The 24,634-nt window shown below is 46.6% G+C and overlaps 1 protein-coding gene across 1 annotated transcript in view; it reads right to left on the minus strand.

The window, feature by feature from the left end:
• Positions 1 to 24,634, minus strand: part of Smoc2 (SPARC related modular calcium binding 2) — a 92,388-nt gene that overhangs the window by 33,366 nt on the left and 34,388 nt on the right. The window contains exon 9 of the mRNA XM_005377922.1: positions 4,231 to 4,417. Coding sequence (XP_005377979.1) covers positions 4,231 to 4,417 — 187 coding nt within the window. The remainder of the gene's footprint in view (positions 1 to 4,230; positions 4,418 to 24,634) is intronic.

Consider the following 24,634-nt stretch of genomic DNA (forward strand, 5'->3'; position numbering starts at 1 on the left):
GGGGTGTGGGATGGTCTATGCTTAAGACCAAGAACTGCCCCACGGGACTCTGCAGCGTATCAGGGGCCCTTCAGGTCCCACTAGTTACATGGGTGATAAGAGAGAGGTGTCATTTCTAACCTAGTCTAGATCCCCTAACGAGATCTTCCTGACTAGGGAGTAGCCACCCTGGAGGGTCATTTGGGTTTGGCTCCAAATTCGGGACTGAGACATCTTAAGAGTTCTCCCACTGATGTTGACAGACAAATGCATATGTGTATAGTTAAGTGAGGGCATTCTGCTCCTTTTAAATAGTGATAGAAGATGCTAAATGCATAAGGAACAGTAATCTCAAGAAGTAATCCCTACCTAAAAATGCTCAACTTGGCTCTGACACCCATCACCACAGTGTTAAATAGCGTTTATTCTAATGTGTTTGTGTAAGGCACAAGGGACTCCTCCTGAATGTCTGGATGCCATCGGAGCCCAGGCTGACAGCCAGGGAGAAGGGCAGTTTCCAGCCACGTGCCGTGTGCACTGAGACGAGGGCCAGGGCTCTGGAGGCGGGCCCAGGTGCTGCCCTTTGCAGGGTAGGCACAGCCCCCAGGCCCATGGCAGGGGCAAAGCCTGCATCTGCTGTCCTGGAGAGGAAAGTGTGCACTCCCAGTAGCAGTAAGCCACCTGCTCCGTGCTGACACCAGCAGCCCCTTCCAAGCTGAAACCCACCCCGTCCTTCCAGCCTGGACTCCACCAGGCCTCGCACTGCAGACTTGCATGGGTGCCTCCCCTCCTCCTCTAGGGCAAGCTGTGGCTGAGATGTGGATGTTGGCATAGACGTGAGGGGAACAGCAGGGACAGGAGCTTTAGCCCCACCTCCTGCCTAGACCCAGATGCTCCAGCTGGAAAATGCTCTGCGCTTGGGTGGTGTAGGGTGCCAGTACTTATGACCTTGCCTGCAGCCTAACCAATGAGGGTCTTTCACTTCCTTTTCATGCAAGTGAGGAAGCAGAGCCAGCTCACAGATGAAAAAGCACTCAGTATGCAACCCTTTTGACTTCTATTGAATTTTTAAATTTGCTTCCCCACTGGGTTATGTGGAGAGTGAGGAGAGCGAACACTAGTGCTCTCTACCCAACTGTAAACGCAAGCATAATGTATCATCCTGGACTCCTCACTCCAGGAAATCAGTGAGTAAATGGCATGTAGGTGAGAAATGGTTTTTTAATCCATCGGTGCAAGGGGCTTTCTGTGATAGGATACCCAGTTACCAGGGTGGCAGGAATGGTGATGGGGAGGTTGACTGCAGCTTACCTCATGCTCTGATGATCTTGAGCATCCAACACTCTGCCTTCCTGGACGTGTTCAGGTCAGCGTACAACACGCCCTTTCTCATGGGTGTATGGCCCAGTGGCAGGCAGTGATCTATTAATTGACTCTGCCAGGGGCTTCTAGAAAAGATTTGGTGAGGGAGGTTCCTGGGTGCACTGTGGCATGTGGATGAGGTGTCAGATACGCTATCGCCATCCTATGACCAAGAACAGAACCTGCCTGAGGACAAAGCCAACACAAGGCGATGTCAGAGCCGACTGAGAGACTCTGTCCTTTTCAACATTGCATCAGCCAAATAGCATCAGCCGAAACTGAGCTTGCTGCATCTCTGAGCTTGTAGGGACATAACCCAGTCCCTGCAGTGCACACCTGTCTGGAGTCTTCTTGTTCTCTACTTAATACCTACAGCTGCTCCAGAGCTAATGGTTGAAACTGCTGGGCCCCGCTGTGCTGCGGGGAATCATGCACCCCAGTAGGCTCTCTACCCACTGCTCCCCAGCTCTGCAGGCCTCCGCTCTAGTCAGCCTGCAAGGGTCCTGGCTGTTGTGCTCAAACTGCAGCCCACAGACCCTCCCCGAGAACCATTCACTTCCCTCCAAATCACTTGTCATCACCCGATCGATTTCCTCCCTAGGCCTTATCTATGCACATTTGCTGGGAGAGAAATGAAGAAATGAGAGAGCCTGGAGTGTCTCAGCATCGCATCTCCTGGATGGTCCCACACTGGCCCTGGTGCAGGCCGACAGAAGGCTCTGCCCTCCACTCTGCTCCCTTGCTTTCCAGATACAATGCATCCTGTCTATGGCCCTTCCCCGAGGCTCAGCCTGCCAGGGCTTCAGACTCCCACCCTCCACCTGTAATCCAGGTCTGTGGGCCCAGCCCGAGTGCCAGCACCCCACTGCTGTGCTGTCTGCCACCCCACCTTTGCATCTGCCATCTTCTGGCCTGAGGGCGGCAGACACCACGGAGGCCTCTCTCTTTCACACAAAACCTAGACTTTTTAGACTGGACCCCAGGCCCAACCGACTGCTCCATGAGGAGCATCCTCCCCCTTCCTGGTGGCCTGGGGCTGCCTGGGTCAGGGGCACAGCAATGTTTCCACCAAGTAGAAAGAGGGGAGGTTCACCAAGTCAGTGGGGAGAATTTTCCTTTCTGTTGAAAGGAGAAAGCCTTTCTTCTTCCAAAATATATCCCCATGGTTGCAAAGGATGCTTCTAGAAGGCATGGCATGAACCGGCCCTGAGCCAGCCGGGAAGCTGCCAGCGGCAGAGCAGGGAGGGCGACAGGCTCATTCTGGCTGTCTGTGGACTGGTGGGATCCCCAGACATTCTCATCTGTTCAGAGTGAGAGCTGCTAAACCCTGAGCCCGGGCGAGGTTAGGGACTTCCTGTGCCCAGCCACTGTCCCAGCAGGGAGAAGCGCGAGAGAGGAAACCTGTCTGCTCAGGTAGGTCCCATGGCCCGGACCCCCACGGACCGTCAGCATTTGTGCTGAGTGAGGGAATGAGTGAACAGACACAAGGAAGAATGCAGCCAGCACCTTAGGGGGCTCCATTTCCTCAGCTTAGCATTCCTGCTTGTTTATTCAAGGCCTTAGGACAAACAGATTCAAAGGTTTCAATGAATGTTTTAGGCAAAACATCTTAGATCACTTATTTTGAAAACTATACAATCAATTTCCACTACCCAAAATACATAAATATTCCCAGTTCGACTCTAATACACCTCTCTTTGAGAGCCTGCACTCTATTTTCTTTGAGTGTGTACTTGTGTAGTTTAAGTTCTGCCTAATAAACCTCTTCATTCAGAGAGAGGGAGAGAGAGAGAGAAAGAGAGAGAGAGAGAGAGAGAGAGAGAGAGAGAGACAGAGTGACTTCCTCTCTCCTACAGGCAAACCCGGGGAGAAGAGAGCCTGAGCCTCTCCCTTCTGGTAGGAAATAGCACGGTCTGTGCAGAGTGAAATCAGGTAGATGGGGGAGAGAGGGCTTTTCTGTTCTGAGTCAGTCACATTAGAAAGTGTTTACAGGTTCTTCAGGGTACCGTTATAAACGCTGATCCCAGCACTTCGGATGCAGGGTGAGGAGTCTGGCTCTGAGCGTCAGGCTCTTCCTTGTTTTTCCCCGAGGACACGGCGTTCCCTGAGAACACGTCTGCCAGCAACCCTTCAGCTCTGCTGCGGAGAAGCGGGCAGCCGAGCACAGCAGGCCTGTGCTGTGAGCAGACGCCCGACCTGCACTAACAGCAACGAGCACAGGCCAGGGTAGCAGAAGGGCTGGTTCCCAGAGATGCCGCTTAGAAGGCAGTGCTGCCTCTGTCCCAGGACGTTCTTGTTCCCACACCCTGTGCCACGCCCACCCCTTGCAGAAGTGCGTTGTGGCTTCCCAGGTGAGCATCCCAGGGAAAGGGGGTCTGGAGATGTGAAACCAGGGAGCCTGCGTGTGCTGCTTACCCGAGCTCCAGGAGCCCGAGGCTACCCAGACCCGCTCTCCTGCCTACATATCTGGCAGTTATATTGGAAAATCGGAAGAAATAATTTAGGAAGTGTCAAAACATTCGTGTCCAGGCACTGGAGAGGAAGTCAGGGTCATCTCACAAACGTCTGTGCTCTGTAGAAGCCACCTCGGCACTCAGAGCCCCAGCTTCCTCAACGCGCATGTGCCGTGAGGTGGCCGTGCTCTCCACGTCATGGAGTCGGATTGGCCAACCCTGCCTAAAAGTGTGGCTTATGTGCGCCTCTGCTGCAGCCCAGTCAGCTCGGGTCACCTCCAGTCACACTTTCCTCTGCTCTGGGACACTGAAGTCATGTGCCCTTAAAGGCCACCCAGGCACAGAGGATAGAGGACACGGCTTACACCCTGGCATAACAGGCACGTTCTGGTCCTCGCGCCAGCCCCCACCCCATCTTCCCGCAGCTGTGCATTACCTGGTGGACGTGCCAGGAATGGGGCGTCCCGTGTCTACCAGCACACACCAGCAGTACCCTGTGGATGGGTGGCACTGCACCGGCTTGTAGAGGCCGCCGTGCGCGCACTCGGGGATCACCACGTTGTCGTTCTTGGGCTGCTTGGCCTCCTCGAGCGCAGACTGGTGCTCCTGGTCACAGGAGGATGCTGGAGAGGAAAAGGTGAAGGTGCTGAGTGGGCACTAGGGGCAGGACTGACACGGTGGGCCGGGGCCGGGAAGGAGCTGTAGCCACGCTTGGGGGAAGAGGGCTGAGGGACAGCACGGGCTTGGCAAGCTGAGTGGCGCGGGGACATTGCTCTGTGGTGGGACCCGTGTCACCTATCAGTTAGTGTGCCCGTGGGAGGGACTCAGGCTCTTCCTGAGCTCACGGGCACACTCACAAGTGGCGCACGCCACCCCTGGCACAGGAGATCCACCTCGGACCCAGCACTCTGACTTGGCACGCCACAGCAGCACTGGCGGAGGAGGGAGGTGGGCTTGGGAAGCATCCTTGCCCCGGAAAATGAAAGTAACCCTGCCCAGGGACTCTGCACTGCCCGCCTCCTGCCCACATCCCACCGCACCCTCAGCAGCAGTCACTCCCCTTGAGGGAGCCTGCAAAAACACCCACTTTCCCAAGTAGGATTCCCCGACCTCCAGCTTAGCAGAAAGGTTCTCTGCGTCAAAGCCATTGGCCCGGAATACCACATCTCACTGCAGTGAGTCTACAGCAAGCCATGGCAACAGAAATCAGTAAATGACAATGGTAACTAGTACCTCTGTAATTCAGGGACATACATTGGTTCCAAAATTTACTCATAACACGTAAGACAATGACACCAAGTAAAACAACGACAGTTAAGACGCCAGTGGTATGGATTGTGTGTGTTAAAGCCAACATTCCCCTATATCAGTGACGTGGCTTCTCCTTGTTTCAGCCTTGTTCGATCTGTGCCCATCTGTGTACACACACATACACACACACACACACACACACACAGCTATGCCTGGGCCACACCCTGACTCAGGCTCCCTGTGGCTGCAGCAGGATCTCACAGAGGAGCAGTCCCATGGAGCCCCTCCAGGCTGGCTGAATGATACACCCTGGCAAGATGGAATCCCTCTGTGGGAACTGTGCATTAGCCCACTTTAAAGTCATTGGCGGCAGCGGAAAGAGTGTTTATGAGCATAAACATGGTGCCAGGCAGGTGGACCATATGGGAGCTGATGGGGTGCCATTGCTGTCCACCCAGGCAGACACACCCTAGTGGGGTGAATCCTGGCTCCAGCAACTGGGAGGTAAGAGATTAAGGCACCAGCTGCAGTGGTGCACTGACTGACTGAGTAACTCCACAAATGTGCTCCACAAATGTTCACTGTGACTCGCATCACCTTTCCGAATGCCTACTTTAAAAAAAATCGGTTCATTTCTTAACCTAGCAGGTGTCGGTGACTTTGCACATGTCAGACAGTTTGTCCAAATCATCTGATAATGAAAAGGAATGTAGAAGATGACCAATGGCCAGGCATCTAGGAACTTAGAAGATTAAAATCTGTAAATGACCACCTCACTATGCGCAGGGTCCTGGATTCTGCTGAGCTGATGCCTGAGCCAGTTTTATAGGAAGCAGCACCAGTCACACCCCTCCTGTTTTCTAAAGTTTTTATTAGTATGTATTTGGAACACATAATAAATACATTCACCTGAGGAATTGGTACACACACATGTAACATCTTAATCCTTGCATTGCTGCTTCCCCTCCCTTCTCTCCTGTTGCCTCCCATCCCCAGATACCCCTCGTAGCTTCACAAAGTCCATCTCCCTGTTTTCATCTATTACCTATGTCTTATTTTGTTCTTTCAATTCTTTATACTTTGGATTTCTCATATAAGAGAAACCATGCAATATTCATCCTGTGTCTGATTCATGTCACTTAGTACTATGGACTGGAGGAGCATCCATTTTCCTACAAAGACTCAAACTCATCTTTATGGCCAACTCGTGCTCCGTTGTGTCTATATACCTCATTTTCTTTAGTTTTCATCCATTGATGGGCATGTAGGCTACTTCCAAGATGTAGCTATTATAAGTTGCACTCCTACAAACCTGAGTGTGCACACATCACTAAATATGATATCTTTCACTTTTTCAAAAAGACACCCAGAAAAGAGATAGCTAGGTCAGAAGGAATTCCTATATTTAGTTTTTTTGAGAATTTCCATAGTGGTTGTATTAGTTTACGTTCCCACCAAGAACATGGAAGGCCTCCCCCCACCAGTCTTGCCAGTTTTTGTTGTGTTTTGGGTTCTTGATAACAGTTGTTGGTTCTGGAGTAAGATGGAATCCCAAGTGTTGTTTTGATTGGAACTTCTCTAACCGCTGAAGATGGCAGGACCTTTCTTCATGTACTTAGGAGCCACTTGTATTTCTTTCAAGAAGCATATTTATTTAGGTTGCCTGTTTTTAGGAGCCTAATTTTTGAGTTATTTATTCTAGATGTTAGTCTTCTGTCGGAGGAATTGCTGGCAAAATTTTCTTCTTTTCCTGTGGGTTATCTTTCCATTCTGTTCATTGTATATTTTGCTGTGCAGAGCTTTTACATTTTATATAATCCCTATGCTGCAAAGATGTAAAGTGTCCTACTACCATCAATGTTCTTAAAAAGTGCCCAGCTTTCAATTTTTTTCATGTACTTATTGTACATGAAAATAAATACATGTTGTTTGTTGATTCTTGGTGTTAATTATTATGCAATTGGGGTTCTGTTCAGAAAGTCCTAGCCTGTGCCTATGTCTTGAACAGTTTCACCTATTTTTATGCTCTGTAAATTCAATGTTCCTGTTTTTATGTCTAGGTCTTTGAGCCATTTGGTTTGACGTTAGTACAGGATTAGAAATATAGGTCTAGATTCATTCTTCTACAAGCGGATAAGCAGTTTCTTCAGCACCATTTGGTATAGAGGCTATCTTTTCTCCACAGTCTGCTTTTGGCCACTTGGTCAAACATCGGATGGTTGAAGATGTCTAGGGTTATTTCTGCATCCTTAATTCTGTCCATTGATCCACATGCCTGCTTTTGTGCTGGTATCACGCTGTTGCATCGCTCTGACTGTGTAAAAGACCATCTTCATATCTGCCCTATATCCACGAGTAGAAGACAGCCTATGTAGGACTCGTATTTGCTCATCTCCTAAAGAGCTTTGCACTGCTGTCCAGAGAGTTATTTTCACCTTCCCACGGAAGCAGAATCTTCAGAAACTTTAAAAAGCAGAATCCCTTGAAGCTGTTATTTGTACTGCCCATGGGTACACTGCATTTCCAGACTGAGGCTGAGTCATGGGACTTTATGATCCACACTGCCCTTTTCTGGCTCCAGTGCCTCTGGCTGGTCTGCTCTTGTTGGGTACTGGGCACTCAGTGTCTTTGCAACCCTTCCTCTGGCCACAGTCCATGACCCAGGGGCCTCTGCTATCAGCCTCTGGAGGATGGTTGTCCAGCAGAGGATTCCCTGAAGCTGCCGTCCTTGTTAGGGGTTCAGCTCCCTTTTCTGCACATGCCACGTTCATGGAACCTCGTGCTCTCCCAGACACCCAGCTTCTTTTAAAAAACTGCCTAAACTTGTTATTCAGTGAAAGGTAATTCCTTAACTAACAGTTTTTCAGAAATTCTTACAGTGAGCTCATACATTACCCTAAAAGTGTCTCACTGTGAAATAAATGGACATTAAGGACTGTACCCATCACATTTACCTTAATTCATATCTAATTTATACTGCCGGATTCTGTTTTCTATTTACTCCTATCTTCTTAATTTTCCAAGTAAAAGAATGTTATATAATTTTACAGTAATTATTCCAAAACTTCGGAGGCTACACAGTGTGAAATGGAAAAGATGGAACAAGATAAAACAGAGAAGAATCTCTACTCAGGCTCGGCCTGGTCATGCAGCTTCATTCCTACCCTATAAACCATGGCAATCATTTGTCCAGTGGAATCTTCTGTGGTCTGAATTCTTGCCCTCTACCAATTCATATGTCAAAACCGTCACCCCTAAGATGATAGCGTTAAGAGGTGGAGCCTTGGTGATTAGGTTTTAGGGTGCAGCTTCATTAGCACCCCTATAAAGGAGGGCAGAGGTGGCTCATTGGTTTCTTCTGCCAGGTAAGGACACAGTGTGAAGCCAGAAAATAAGACATCGCCAGACTCCAAATGATCTTGACTACCAGCCTCCAAGTGTGGGAAATAAAATTATGCTCATAAAATTAAAATTATGTTTGTAAGCCACTTCATTCAAACATATTGTTACAGCAGCCTGAACAGAATAGGACAGTATCAAATCGGTCTTATAAATGCTGAGGAGGAGCCACTGGAACAATGTAGAAGTATATTCAGGAAGAAGGATAAAGTGTCTTATAAAATTGAAGGGACTATTTACAACACCACCAATAATACCCAATAACTCTCAAGACACTTCAATAGCACTATTTCCTAAGTGCAAATTTTTCAGTGGCAGTAAAACTATTAGTCTTCAGAAAAGAAAATTTAGTTGTTCATTTTTAATTAAGAGAGACTTGTTCATTATTTAAATGGCAAAACTGTTGGAAAACTGGGACTAAAAGAACAATCTTTTCTATGTGATGGAGACTATTTAAGATAACAGTAGATGACACCATGCTCATGATAAAGAGTTTAACGGTTGTAACTAATCTCACGGCTTCTTTTTATCATTATACTGGCAATAAGGGTGATACAGTAAAGGTAAGAAAAAAAAGCAGTGAGTTATGGAAAGAAAGATATAAAACCGTCTTTAGTTACACAGGATAAGATAGTATACAAAAACGTCCTAGAATATCTACAGAGCAAAAGCCTGCTAGTAAACAAGCAATTTTACTATATTTTTATATATTTCAAAAGAATAATTTAAAACTGTTTAAAATGTCTTTTGCTATAACGTCAGAAACATAACATGGCTAGTAATAAGCTTATCAAAAAATGTGTAAGGAACTGAAAATTAAACTGTTGCTGAGAAAGCTTAAGGAAAAACAGATATACCATGTTAATAGATACGAAAACTCAGTAATGTTATAAAGTTAATTCCTCAAAATTGATTAGTAGACCCAACATAAGTTGGGACCCTATCAAATTCAAGGAAAGTTTTTAGTAGAAATTGACATTTGTATTCTAAAATTCATAAGGAGATGCATAAGACCTAGAAACTCAGAGTACTCCTTTAGGAGAATAAAGTTGGAGGACTAACATGTCAAGTTCAAAAAGTGATCATGAAGTTGTGTAATAGACCCACACAGTCTATTGTAGAATAAGAATAGCTAAACAGATGAATGAAAAAGAATAGTGAGTCTACCAGTAGATTCAAAGATATGTTTGGTAAGGCACTGAAACAATCCACTAAGAAGGGAAAGTCTTCACAACAAATGATTCTAGAATGATATCTCTATTCCAATTAAAGAGAAAAGCCTAACATGCAACATAAAACTATTTGAGATCAATTCAAAATATAAACATAAAACCTAAAATTGTAAAGCCTATAAAAGAATACAGAGAATACCATTGTGATATTGCATTAGACAAAGGTCTTTCAAGAAGACTATGTGATAAATCAGACTACATAAAATTTGAAGAAAATATTCACCAAGACCCAATTAAGAAAGTATAAAGGGAGATCACAGACTGAGAGAATGTCATACCTATCTATGCCTATGCCTATGTCTATCTATATATGACATACATATATGTCTCTCTCTCTCTCTCTCTCTCTCTCTCTCTCTCTCTCTCTATATATATATATATATAAAATCTGGCACTTATATATCAGATATATAGAGTCCACCAAAAAATGTATACACACTTCAGTAAAAAAAATTGGATGATACTTTTTCAACAGATGGTGTTAATTGCATATGAGAGACCCTAGAGGACATCATGTATTGCAGAAAATCCACTATCGCCAGGCCTTAGGGAAGAATTGAAGAACATGTGCAGCAATCTCAGTGACCAAGGTCACCCAAGCACCAGTTTGCCATACCAATAAATGTCTGGAAGCTCACAGCCACCACTCTGAGCACTTCTGCTAATTGTAGAGGCCAAAAGTAACTTGTATTGATCTCATGATGTCTCAATAAATTTAGTATTAAAATGTTTATACAAGTTTCTTTTTCTGAAGTGTGTATGCATGATAGATAGATAGATATTTTATATATATATGTATATTTGTATAGATATCTGACAAAGATTCTGAGTTTTTGAGTTCTTATAAATCATTACAAGGAACCTAATCTAAAGTTTTCAGACACTTCAAAATGAGAGCTAAATGACTAAACAATAAGCACCAGGGAAAAATTCAAAATTATGAAGTGCAAATTAAAACCACAGTGAAACATCACTACCAATCTGCTAATGTCTCAAATAAAAGATGCCAACACCAAATGTTGGGGAGCTGTATAAAAACTGGCCTCTCCCCCAGTGGTGTTCTCTCCATGAGAGTAAAATCACCTCTAGCATATTTATCCAAGAGTAATAAAAACACACTTTCAAAAACTGACTAGTACAAGAATGTATGTGGAATCTTTACAAAGGTTCCAACTTGATTTAAAAAATGCAGAAATAAATTGTGTCATGTGCATACACTATATAATTGTGCATACAAATTATAGGACAGAAGCATGGGAAACACATATAACCACAGAGAGGAATCTCAAAACCACTGTATTTATCACAAAACAGCAGACAAATGCATGCACAGCGCATGCTCCGCTTGCATGAATCTTGTAAGATAGTGTATCATGATTGAAATCAAGTGGCTGGTGCCTCCACATCTACTATGAGGGCCCCGAGGGCCGTCTGGAGTAACAGCCTGTTGTGCCCCATGGGTGCCCATGCGGATCTACCAAAACATTTCAAGAGGTGCTATTGTCTGTGCATCTCACTCAATAAACACTTCTGTATTTCAATCAACAAAATCAATTTCAAAGAAGTTCTAGTAAGTATAAAATAGGAATTCCAAAAATGAGAAAATATCCATCATATTTTAATTGGCAACTCATTTTGTTTCTGTTTTGGTATGTTCCACAGTGGACAGTGTCTTAGATCCCATGAGACACAAAAACACCTGTGAAGTTCATGTCGACCACCTGGGAAGAGTGGTGGACGCCCAATCCTTCTTTTCTTTTCCCAGGGCTTGCTCCCGCCACACCTTCTCTGTTAAACACGGAGGTCTTCCGTGAGCTGTGCTGTGGGAATGAGGCCATGGGTACCAGCGCTCATCACCAAGTGTGGCTCGATATATGCAAATTTTCCTTTCTTTATAATGCTTCTGGGCTTTGAAGTGCTGACTTTACTAGTGAAAAAGGTTCTCACTGGAAAGTGAGAGTAAGACCACCAGAATACATCTACGTGTTCTGGCCCCACACCCAGAGGACTTGAATGAATGCTGTGTGACCACCAGAAGGTGGAATCCAGAAGCAGTTCTCAAGTACACACGACTTGGTCACACACAAGGTCTTGGAGGCCGTCCACACTCCCTGCTCTCCCTTACCCTCCTGAGTAACTGCTCTGGTGGCCTGTATATATCTCGTCTACCCCTTGAATTCCCACTCTGCTTGTCTGGCCTGGGTCTCTGGTTTTCACAGCCTGCTCATGGCTCTGACGTGCATGGACCGGGTTGTTTACCACTGCAGGCCCCTGCCAAGTTCCAGTCACTGTTGTGACCACAACTGGGAAAGCTGGGAAGAGTGCTGCTTCCTCAGTCTGTGCCCCATGCCATACTTGCACCATACCTGCCAGAAGAGAGCCTTCTAGTCCCCTTCAGCTGTTCCCATCAGGATAATTGCAGTCTTGTTTCTAGGAACAAGCATGCATGTCCCTCTGTCCCTCCACCACAGGGTCTGCAGCAACCCCCAGAGGCCAGGTTCTTCTTCTTGCCCTATGACATCGGTCTCTAGCGGGTAAGCCCATGGCCAAGGCTGGTTGCAGCACCAGGCAAGCTGGTGTTCAATACTGCTGAGTGTGCAGTGGCCTTCAGGGGCCCCTGCTGAAGTTGTGGAAGGATAACGCTTGGTGTGTTTCCTCCAAAAGCAAGGCCAGCTTCTCTAGTCGTCTTCATACAGACTTAGGATTTGCTGGTTCCTCTCAAGCTATCTGCCTATGATGCCCCCAGACGTGCCTCTACCCTCTCTGGCACATGACCCTTGCCTCTGACGTGTGTCAACCACTACAGCATGTGCTCCAGGAGCAGCATGAGATGGTGCTCCTCAACCAACACCAGAGATGAGGTGCTGGGCAAAGTGTGACGACACAGGGCTGCAGAGAGGTCCAAGGCAAGGTCACGACTCATAGGGCCAGGCCAGGTCTGGGCCGGACAAGGGGCTCCTATACCCCTGTGTGTGTGTTTGGGGGTGGTGTTACGATAAAATATGTGTCAGTTTTTCCACCATTAGGACAAAATACCTGACATTTACAAGTTAAAGGGGGTGAGGTCTGCTTGGCTTGTGGTTTCACAGGTCTCAGTCCATGGTCATTTGGCTCCAAGGCAGGAACATCAGAGCGGAAGTGCGTGTTAAAGCAAAGATGCTCCTTTTGCTATGGCCAGGAAGCAGAGCACAGGGCAAGGATGCTAACAATGGCTGTATCCTTGGCAGTAGTGCTCCCAGTGACCCTCCTCCAACTGGGCCCTACCTCCTGATAGCACATTCAGCTGTGAACACCCGTGGATCAATCCACTGAAGAGTATCTGATCCAGTCACCTCTTCATGAGTCTCTTAATCCAGTCAGGTTGGCCCTTCATCTTACCCATCACGACACCTGTGTTTTAGAGACGTTGCTAGTGTGCTTTTAGATACAGGACCCCACTAAGACTATGACCGTAATCCCCACAAGGGATAAGGGTGACCGCACCACACCCAGTTTGAGGCTACAAGACACAGGAAATACGACAGCATGAATTTTAGTAACCAAGATCACAATACACAGAGAACTCAGTACAGGGGACACACTAAAAGTGTTGGCTCTGCAGCTCGCAGGGCTGAGGGATCACCGTGCAGACGCCCAGGCATTTAAGCACAATCACCCTTGTTGCTACGCTAAATACATAACACGGCCTGCACTTTTTTCTATCAGTTTTAAAATGAATAAAAATGCTACTGTGGTTTATAAAATGTAAACTATTTTTAGTACTAGATATGCCGTCCCAGCTAGGGGATGCTAAAAGTTTAACTCCTACATAAGGGAGGTCTGCAAAGTATTCTGAAGTTCAGAAGGAATTATGTATTTCTAAATATTCCAAGCACAGAACAATACACAGTTTGCTCAATAGCTCCCACTCTCAGAAAGCACTGTGTTCTGCACAAGAGTGGAGATTAAGTGTGGACTCTCCCTCCTCTTAATCTAGGGACTTCTCTGGAGCCAGATGGCCTCCCTGCTGTGTCCACCAGGTGGCTGAGTTGGAACAGTTGAGGAAAGCTCCAGCCCACCACAGGGAGACCGCAAGGCAGAGCTTGCCAGAGATGACCACGGTCCAAGGTCTCACATTCAGTGGTCCCAAGGTCAGGGGTACATGGCTTCTTTTCTATATGTATTTCCACATTTTCTACAATTAGAATTAGTTAATTTTAAAGTATTAAAAAATCAAACAATAATAAATATTGGTGTAAAGAGTAAATACCACAGCCCTGGCACTCAAAACTCGTTCTACCTTTACCAGAAAGATTGCGGTGGCCAGGGATGAGAGGGTTGGGGATGCAGGGGTAGGAGCAACTTATGCAGCTCTTGAGTTGGGCCCAGTGTGATGGGAATGAAGACCAGAGGGTACCGTGTGTCAAAGACCAAACCCGGCAGTTCCAGCGGGCCAGGGCAGCTCTCAGCCACAAGCTCCAGAGACTCCTTTTTTCCTGTTGTGAGCCCTCTTCCTGTCTTCCCTTAGAGTCTGGATGTAGATCCCAGGTCTGTGGTGAGAGCTGCCTTGCAACAGATTCAGGCCACAGCTCTCTACCATCCTGCATTCCTGGTCCTTAAGCAGGGTTAAGGTGGACCAGCGCTGGTCAGGGGACCCTCAGGCTGCTGGGACATGGAAGGGTTGTGGGGAGGCAGGTCAGAGGGTATGCTTAGGGATCCTGGGCAGAACTGTTCACATTGCCCTGCAGCCTGTGTGTGAAGAGAAGCTTGTGCATTCATGGATGGCTGACTTCCCCTTCCTACCGGAAGCAGCGTCAGACATTCGGCAACTACTGATGACTACCTGCGGACTTTTACCAACTCACACCTATGCACTGCCAAAACGCAGTGAGTCCGAGCAGGATCCCAGTGGGAGACCCCTGAGGCATCCGACCCTCAAGGGGCTTGGGAGACGGCAGCCGCAGCCCTTCATGTTCAGCCTTCTGATCAGCAGCTCTGGGTGAGACTGATAATCTACATTTCTAACAGCCTCCCAGATAATGCTGAAAATGCATATATTTTCATTTGTCACAGACTTCTCCATATGGGTTTCTCATTTTTTCTTAAAGCTGATTACAGTACTTAATTTTTATACATGTTGTCTTCATCAGTCACGGAATCTTTTGTGGTTTTCTCTTTAATTATGTAACAGTTAAATGAAATGATCAAAGAAAGCAAAAAGTAAAATAAAAAGAAATGCATCTTTAGATTTTGATTTGCTAGAAATGGCAGGTGGGGGGCAGGGAGGGAGGCCTTGAAACTCATTAACTGAATAAAATTATTCCCATGTCCACTTTCAGTGAAAGAACAAAGTGGCATTCACAGTGGCAAGGCTTTGCCTGTACACAGCATCTATTTATTTATGACCAACTAAGTATAACTTAATTCCAAAGAAGATGTTCAGATTATCTTCTAAATCCAAGGTCCTTGCCATGTGATTTATATGCATGGGAGGCAAGGAGCTGAACATTCTGGATGCTTTCCTGTAACTAGCAGAATAAGGGACTGAGGTGCACATTAAAGTCATGTATTTCATCAGTGAGGAAACTGAGGCTCGGCCAGGCTGGCTTCCCACTCGAGGGCACAGAGGCAGGAAGCGCTGTGAGTGCAACCTCTCGGGTGCAGCCAGAGGTGACCTAGACTCGGATCACACTGGCCTCTCAGCTGCTGCAAGCTGAGGACCGTCCTCACTGGGAACACTCACAAAACAGAACATCAGGTGATGAGAGATGCTCACACTGAAGTGAGTATTTCTAAACAATAAAGCACTGGGTAAAATCCCTGGATTCAGCTTCTTTAGCAAGAAAATAAAAGCCGTAGCTGTCCATTCTGGTTTACTTCTTCCCATATTTATTTCTTATAGTCACAGAATCGAATGAAACCACTGCTGATCTCTAAGGCGTCTCCCTTCTGAGATGTGGGTCTTGGGCCCTTGACAGAGGAGTGGAAATCATCCTACTGATTCAGGACAAATACAGACATTTGTGGGAGGTTATTAGAGGCCCACATCCCCAGTATCTACAGGGCGTCCCCCTGCTGAAATCCTATTTGCCAACAAGTTTCTACCAGTGGAAGTTGCACCAAAATTGCTCTTAATGTGTGTGTTTCCAAGGTGGCCTACATTGTACTTCTTGCTTCACTTCACCTAATTTTGAGAGGCCTCCTCAAGGCCCCCTCCTATGCACCCCATGGGTTGCCAGCTCTCCCCCTCCATGAGGGCAGTGGGTCTCACCGGGCTATCCCACCCAACAATGCCACCACCTCCTTGCCCAAACCCACGCCACTTCGCTGAGCCCCCTAGGGTTCCGGGTGCCACGCTCCTCACCTCCTCTCCTGCGTGATCACATCACCTTTTTATTTTCACACAGGACTTTTGGGGCTTAATGGAGGGAACACAAAATTATGTTAAAAGTGCTCTAGAAATGTTACTTTCCCCTTTATATTTGTGTAGAATTAAGACACTGATTGTATTTCAAGGAAACTAAGTAAAATGGTCAGAATTTATATTTGGATGCCTTGCAAAAAGAATCAGAATATTTTCCACTTTCCAAAAAAAGCCCACATGAAGAAGGGAGATTTCACCCCAGCTATGACAACAGGATTGGCACTGATGAGCGAGCAGGTGCCAGGCCAGGAGTCTCCTTTCTCCAAAGCCCTGCACTGAGCACAGGGAGGAAGAGAAGACCCTGAGTCCTTACAACAAACTGAGATGAGGAAAAGGAGAAGGAAAGGCAACAGCTGCATGCTGACACAGTGGTGGACACTGGGTACCCCATGCCCACTGCCCAGCCTGGGACCTGGTCACAGCATGGCTGGCTGGGGGACAACCTCAGCTGCCTCGGGTTCTCACCAGTCCTGTGTGCTGGGGCTGCCCTGGAAAGTCTCCGTCCTCACTTTTAGAGTGAGAACTGCAGCTCCTGCTTGCAGTTTACTGTGAGAATTAGACACAGCACTGGGCACCCGGGTCTGTCCCAAGCAGGTATGGACAGACAACTATAGGACACAGTGAGCCCATTCAGAGAGGAGGTGTGGTCAGAGACGGCAGCGGCAAACAGGGTTGCAGGGAAAGTACCTGGGAGGCCATGGACAGCATGGACAGCAGTCTCCTGAGGCTTTGGACTTAAAGAAACAAACATTTCTATGGCCCTGAGCACATCTCAATACTTCCTATTCACCCGCTCTCATGGTCAGTGTGCAACTCTTGAAGGCATAGTGCGTGCCAGGCACTAAACTCTTTCTCAGAACTACCTGGTTAAAGTCTCAGCTTGTAAGTTACTCTCACTACCCCACTCAGTATGTGAGGACATAGGGTCCAGAGAGGTCACTCAGCTTGACCATGTCCTCTTAGCTCAGCCCTCTGCAGCCACCAGGTCTTGCTGACAAGACCATGGCCATTTCCCTCAGGTCATCCTATCAACCTATAAGGTAGGAACTGGGGGACTCCTGCACAGATGGGGTAGCCAAGGTTCTGCAGCAAGTGATGGTGAAGGCAGACCGTCAACCCTAGGGTCCTGCCAGTTCCAGCCTTCCAGGAAGCAGCACGAAGAAAGAGATGGGTTGGGTGGGTCAGATGTGGCCAAGAGCCAAAGAGAGTCTTGGCCTCAGCGACCACATTTTCCATGTCCCAGTTTCCATGGCCCCAGCCAGTACTGGACCCATGCTGGCCTCTATAACAAGCGTGCTGTACATACACTCAGCCTGGAGCTGAGGGGCCATGGGAAGGTGGAAGTGGGTTCAGGGGCTTCCTGCTGGGACGGGTGACTCTGGAGTGGGCCCTCCACGAGGAAGCTCCCTTCACCTAGGAGCAACCCTGAAGGTCTTCACAAGGCTGGGACATTTGTCTAGTATTTTGCATATAGATCGGACATGTTGGAACATTCTGGAATTTTCCATTTACTTTCAGCCTTCTCCCAGGACCTGGAAAACCATGAAAATCAAATCCAGAGTCCTTATATGTAATTGAGGTAAGAGGGAGAGACCCAACCTCAGGAGGTTTCAGGACCAGCACCCCTGAAGATGGAGCAGAGCAAAGTCCGTGCATCCTGCGGGACCTGACTGCCCTGTGCTGTGGGGAGCCCTTCCCACTTACAGAGAAAACCTAGCGGGCGTCCTGGCAGAACTGCTTGATTAGGACAGATTCTAAATATTTAACTTTCACAGATCAACAGCAGCACAGGAAATGCACCCCAGCCTGAAGCCCCTAATAAGGGCATGTTCTGTGTAGGTTTAGGCAAAGGGTGCCTGGCCCTCCATGCCAACTTCCATGTGTGTGGGGGTGCACGGGTGTGGATGCAGGAACATGAGCTGCAGGCCTGGCTGGGCAGAACCCTATAGGGCGTGCAGGTCAAAGGAAGCCAGGGTATCTGGCAGTTGAAGATCATCCTACACTTTCCTGGCCTCTCCCACCAGGCCGCTGGCAGACAGTGCAGCGAGCTTCCGTCAGCCACTCTCGGCAGCATTGCCTGGTGCTTCAGGAGAGAATCGGCATTCTCAGTCTGCTTCAGCTGATGCATTGCAGGCAGCCATCTCTCTGGCTGGTCCCCAAAGGACTAGGCCCGAGGGCCCCTCACCTGTCCGCATGGCCCTACTCTGGCTCCCGCCTCCCAGTACACAGCTGGGTCCAAGCCACACAAGGCACAGAACAAGACTGCAGGGACCCTGGCTGTTCTTCCCATGTCTCTGCTCATCCTCCCCATGGCCACCCTCACAAAGGCATGAGTCCAAGGCCCCACCACCCCTGGGGAGAGCGTGTGACCCAGCATTGCCGGAGAGCACCTTGCCTCGCTGCAAAGAAACAGATTGGTTGAAAGGTCAATACGTGACCCAGGACAGTCATTGGAAATAAGTTCCAGGACTTTTACTTAAAAAAGAAAATTTCGGGGCTGGGGATTTAGCTCAGTGGCACAGTGCCTGCCTGGCAAGCACAACGTCGTGAGTTCAATTCCTGGTACCGGAGAAAAACAAACAAACAAACAAAAAGAAAATTTCAGTGGACTGATGACAGGAGGGGTGAACAGAATTATCAATGAATGGAAAGAGGAGAGACCAAAGCTTTGAGCATGAGTCTTCTTTAGCCAGCGCTTTCATTCTGTCCTGCTTTCGGGACATAATCACAGGTGTGCAGAAAATTATACCAATAAATATACTCCTTACAGACCTGCTTACTATGCTAAGACATTAAACACAGTATCAGTCTATGCTTAAGAAAATGTTTTAGTAAACTAAAACAGTTTATATTATATTGTACACCTTTTATGGTGAGGCCATAATAATAATGCTGTAGAAAAATGCCTCACAAATATTTCTATGTGTAAGAATCATCTGGGGAATGTATTAAAAATCCTAGTGCCTCGTCCACAAGATGAAGATTCAGCAGAGAGGCCCAGGACATCGCATTTTCTATCACCTGACACAGTTATGCACAAACCACATTTTAAGTGGCATGCCCACTTCAAATTGGATGGCATGGAAAATGCTCACATTGCTTATCATGGAACTGCAGAAAAGGGCATAGGTAGTAGTACAGGTAAGAGGATATGGTGCACCTGCCAGCACATGCACCATAAGTTTCTTCTGGATCATGCACCTACAGGGTATTTTGTTTTAGTTCCTTTTTTCGCTCATATTTCCTGTAATAAACATCTATAACCTTTGTAGTAAGCAAAAACTTGCTGCTATCTAAACATAAGCACGTATATACCCAGGCAGACCCAAGGCTCAGGTGCGACTGGCCTATGCTGGTGCACATAACACAAAAAATGAGTTGTTACAAGGTTTTGTTCAGCTGCTGGCATGGCAAAAGGTGCACATGAGCTGTGGACTTTTCCTCCTCCCTGGGCAGAGCTCAGTAGCACTTAGTGAGTTAAAAAAAATTACAAACTATATGTCCTTGGAAAACATAAAGGTATGGAAGGAGAAAAGAAAAGATTTTTAATGCACTGCCTCTAAAAAAGTCAATAAAACAAAAGAAATGTGAGCAAAAACTAGGTTTTCCTGTCAACAGTTAGAGGGCTAGCTTTTCCGCTGGTGACAAGACACTTAAGATACACCTCTTAGTAACTGCAATTACGCTGTCATCAGTTCTCCTGTCTCCGGATTTCCTTCTCAGACTCCTTCCAGATTCCCCGCCCTGTCCCCAGGCTTGTAGGTGTCCCAGTGCCCCCTGCAGCTGCTCTGACCTCACCTCACAGAGCCTCCCGAACAGGTCTGCTTCCATCCAGAGGGCGCATCTCACAGAAAGCAGAGCCCAGGGACTGTGGGAAACCAGCCTGCCAGCCGAGGGCTGAGGATGAGTGGGGACGGACCCGCCGCCCGCAAGGCTCCTTCGCTATGCCTTCTTTGCATCCTTCATTCTAGTCCCCTTTGGTCCATTCCCACCCAGCCACTTGCCCCATCGACCAGTTCTGACTATCTTTCAGTCGTAAAACCATTCCAGAGCCAGGAAACAGGCTGCCCAAATACAGTCCACTGGTGTTTCAGAAAGGACACAGGACACAGAAAGGACAGTCTTCAAGTGGATGGAGCTGGAGCAACAGGACATCCATGAAAAAGTAAGATAGACTAATCCAGACACAGATCTTACACACTGCGCAGAGATTAACTCAGAATGGACCAAAAACAAGGCACAAACCTGTAAAATTCCGAGGAGACAACACAGGAGAAAATCAAGATGACTTGCCGTGTGGTGACAACTTTAGACACCATGCAGAAGGCAAGACCCATGAAAGACACAACAGAGAAACCGGACTTCATTATAATTGAAAATCAGCGCTCTCGAAAAGACACAGCTAAGAGAATGAAAAGGTAAGTCATACACAGGAAGAAAATATTCATAAAACACTTATCTGATAAAAGATTTATGTGCAAAATCGACAAAAGACACTTAAAACTCTACAATAAAGAAACAACCAAATTTTTAAAAGATGGGTAAAATTGCTGAGTAAATGCCTCACTGAGGAAGATAGGCAGATATCAACCAGCATAAGAGAAGGTACTCAGTGTCATCTGTCACAGGAGACTGCAGCTGAAGTCATAAGAAGCCACAGCTCCCCGTTCGAGGGCTGGGAACCCACCAAGTGTCATGGAAACTCGCGCCTTGCTGCTGGGAGTGCAGAACCAGACAAACGCTAGAGCGGATGGTTTGAAAATTTCCTATGAAGCTCGACATCATCTCACCAGATGATCTAGCAACCTTGTGCCTAGGTATTTAAACAAATGAATTGAAACCGAGGTCTACAAAAATGTGCCTATGACTATTTAGAGAAGCTTTTCTCACAATTGCCTCTAACTGCAAGGGACAAAAATGTCTTCAAAAGGTGAGTAGATAAACCCCACCCGGACAATAGAGAATTACTCAGCACTAAAAGGAAAGCAGGCACCAGGCTGAGAGGAGACACAAGGGAGCCCTGGATGTGCATCGAGAAGTGAGAGACACTGCGTACCACAGGCTTCCAAGTACAGGGCCTTCCGGAAAAGGCCAGACTGTGAAGTCAGGGAATGGATCGGTGGTTTCCAGGAACAGGGGGAAGAGTGACAGGCACAGCACAGAGGATATCTAGGGTAGTGAGAGGATTCTATGGGACGCTGTGATGGAGATATGTGACATTGTGAGTCTGCCTAGGCTACAGAACGGTCAGCATCAAGCGGGCCCTGAGGTAACCGGGGACTTAATCATAAAGTGTGGACATTAGCTGACAGACTGTAACGATATACCGCGTTACACTCGTGGAGCACAGTTGGCTCTGTGGGACCTGGGGAAGGACTAGGTAACGAGGGGGTGGTGTAAACCCTGCTTTCACTATAATTTTTTATAAAGCTAAAGTTTCTCTGTAACATAAAGTGTAAGGGATAGATAGAATAGTGTTCCACACCTCAAGAGAAGATGTCAAAAGTGAGGCAGTCTTTCATCAAGTGTGGTGATTCACTCGCCTCACACAGCTGTGCCCTCACAGAATCAGGACCTAGTCCCCTTGACAGCTGGGTACCCCCAGCTCTCTCTCTGCCCAGACTCTGAATTTTCCCCGCCACACCCAAACATGGCCAAAAAGAAAGTGACACGGTGCCATAGGGCACTCGTACATGTCCAGTGTTTCATTAAACATCAACAAAATCTTCAACATGGATCTACAAGTTCTAAAAAAACAGGAGATAAACAAGAGACAGTGATTTCTAAACAGGGAGGGAGACATGAACCAGAGAACTATCTTAAGTAATTCATTAACTTCTGTTTCAGCCCAAAATTTCTCATATACCCACAATCTCACTGCCCCTCATGATGGGCAGTTTGGTTATAACACATTTCTATTTCAAAATTTAAAGCAAGCGATGGATTTAGGTAAAATATTTAAGCATTTGTGAGAAAAGATAATGATTTTTTAAAAGCTTAAAAAATTTGAAAATCTAACAGAACCTCTCTTCCCAACTATTTTAAAGGAACCCGTCTATGTTTTATTTGTCATTTTAAAAAACTGACTTCTAAACTAAAGCATCCTTGTCTTTCTTGATGCAGTGTCACATCAAAACAAAAAAACAAACAAACAAACAAAAACAACCCAATTATTTCCAAGTTACCAAATGAAAGAGAAAAACACTTTTATAGCTGAGTGTGATCTTGGAGAATTAATTTCTCAAGTCAGGGGCACTGGAACACAAGGTGAGAGGGAGTGGGTTTGGTTCCAGATTTCATCCCAGATGAAGATTCCATGTCCACCCACTGAGCTGTGAGCTGCTGGCCTTTCCTACGTGGGCTTCCGGCAACCTGCTCCTCACAGTGCCTCTCAAGTGTGAAGCTGTGTTCTGCAAAGCTCGCCTCTGCATTAGACTTGGTACAATTATAATAATGGCTGCAATTTCATTTAATAATTTTTGGATTGGCTAAAAATTCCAGTGTTGAAAGTATATTATATCCACAATGCAGAAACTAAAGAATAAATTCCCATGCATACGTTTGCACTGCACAAAGATTGCAAGCTTCGGCACACTGCAGATGCATGCAAACATGCTAGGCAGGCCTAGATAGCCCAGGATGTTAGAAAGAAATATCCCTCTTAGCAAAAGTCCCATAATGCTGTTGTCTCCAGAAACACGTGGAACTTTTTTATTAGCTTGAACTTTAGGTGGCTAGCTTTCATAAAAGGACTAAAAAAGAATCACTGAGGAAAGTAAGTACTTTTAGAAAATATAGGCGGCCGAGAAAACGATAGCTAAATTTGGGAGAAATTCTCATTTTCAACTTCAGCCAATATTTGATACATGACAATAAATATTTTTGTTATGGTTTGTGTCTGGATGTCCCTCCAAAGCCTCATGCAGTCATGGGACGAGCTTCTAGAGTTTATGATTGATTCATGGTCCAATGTTGGGATTATGGGTGTGAGTGCTACACCCACCCTGGGGTGGGTAGCTTGCATATGTAAGAGAGGGAAAGAGGCCACCTGCTGCACTCCTCCCCTTTTAGCTCTTCTTGCTTTTGCTAATCTTCAGCCACCATGAACTGTTGCCCTCTGCCATGTGCCACTCCGCCTTGGAGCCAGCTGAGTATGGACTGAAACTTCTACAAACTGTGAGCAAAATAAACCTTTCCTTCCTTAACTCTGGCTGTTGGGTATTTTGTCTCAGCAAGGAGAGAAAAATAACCAATACAATTTCCCTCTGGTTCATCTAAGATCGTGAGAAATCGCCCTAATGACCCTCACTGGCACACTCTTCCTCCTTGGCCTACAAAAGGGTTTCTGCCGCGGGGGACGTTTCAGGGGAGAGACCAAGGGGAAGAGGTGGCTGCTGGCTGCGGCTGTGCCACCACGGTCTAACTCACCTACACTTGGATCTGCCACAGACAGACTTTGCTTCCAAGGTGCACAGTCCAAGTCCAAGGCACGAGGACAGAAATCATCCTGTTCCACCTGCCATCGGCTGACCTGTGTCCTCAGATTCACGTACTGAAGCTTCACCTGAGGCTTGGGAATGTGACTGCGGTAATTAAGGTTAAATGAGGTCACACAGGGTGGGCCCTGATCCAGTAAGACTAAGACTGGTGACCTCACAGGCAGAGAGGGACATGGGTGGCAGGTGCTGTACAGAGGAACGGGAATACAACGGCACAGCAGAGAGATGTGGCGGGTCCAGTGCTAGAAGGCTCTGCCTCCTGCCCACATCCCATCCTCCTCTGAAAGGGCCTGGCAGAATGGACAGCTGCAGAAGGAAGCATGAGGATGCTTGTGTGACCCGTGGGGAAGAGCCTAGAACAGTGCCACCAGGCAGGATGGCACATGAGCAAAATGGAAGGACACTTCCGGTCTGCGGGCTCTCCCAAGTGTTGTGTGGCACTGGGAAAGCCTGACACACCCACCTGAAAGCCCTGGGTAGGTACCTAGGGTAAATGTGCAAAGTAAACTGAAGTAGTAAGCAAATAATTGGGACCTCTGCCTACTGTTCAGATAAAGCTTTGCAATTTTTCATGTGTAAAAAGGAAAAACAGCATTACCTTCTACCTGAAGAGAAGACTGATGAAAACAATCCTCCTCTAAGACTGACAATAAGATATCTAGGGCCAGGATGTATGTACAAAATGATAGATTCTTTGTTTCTTCAATTATCAAAGGAGTTTAAGGAAATACTAGGATTATCTCCAAGTCTACTTGGTAGTATACAGAACCTATACAATATTTAAATAGCTCATGTCAAAGCAGGTGTTTTATTAAACATACATCTTATGGAGTAAACTCTTTAAAAAATTTTAAGTGGTTTCTTCTTGGTTCATGTTTTCATCTAAACACAACAGCATGATGCATTCTGGCTTTAGTCACTAATACGAGTCTCAAGAAAATGCATAGAAAAACATTTTCATGGTGGTATTTATGTAGATACAGGAATATTGAACGGGAAACATAGTAACTATAAGGACAAACCAAAGTATCTGTTAAAAACACAAAGGCATTTTAA

This window comes from Chinchilla lanigera, unplaced genomic scaffold, assembly GCF_000276665.1.
Source record: "Chinchilla lanigera isolate Chin_1 unplaced genomic scaffold, ChiLan1.0 scaffold00010, whole genome shotgun sequence".
Taxonomy (NCBI): domain Eukaryota; kingdom Metazoa; phylum Chordata; class Mammalia; order Rodentia; family Chinchillidae; genus Chinchilla; species Chinchilla lanigera.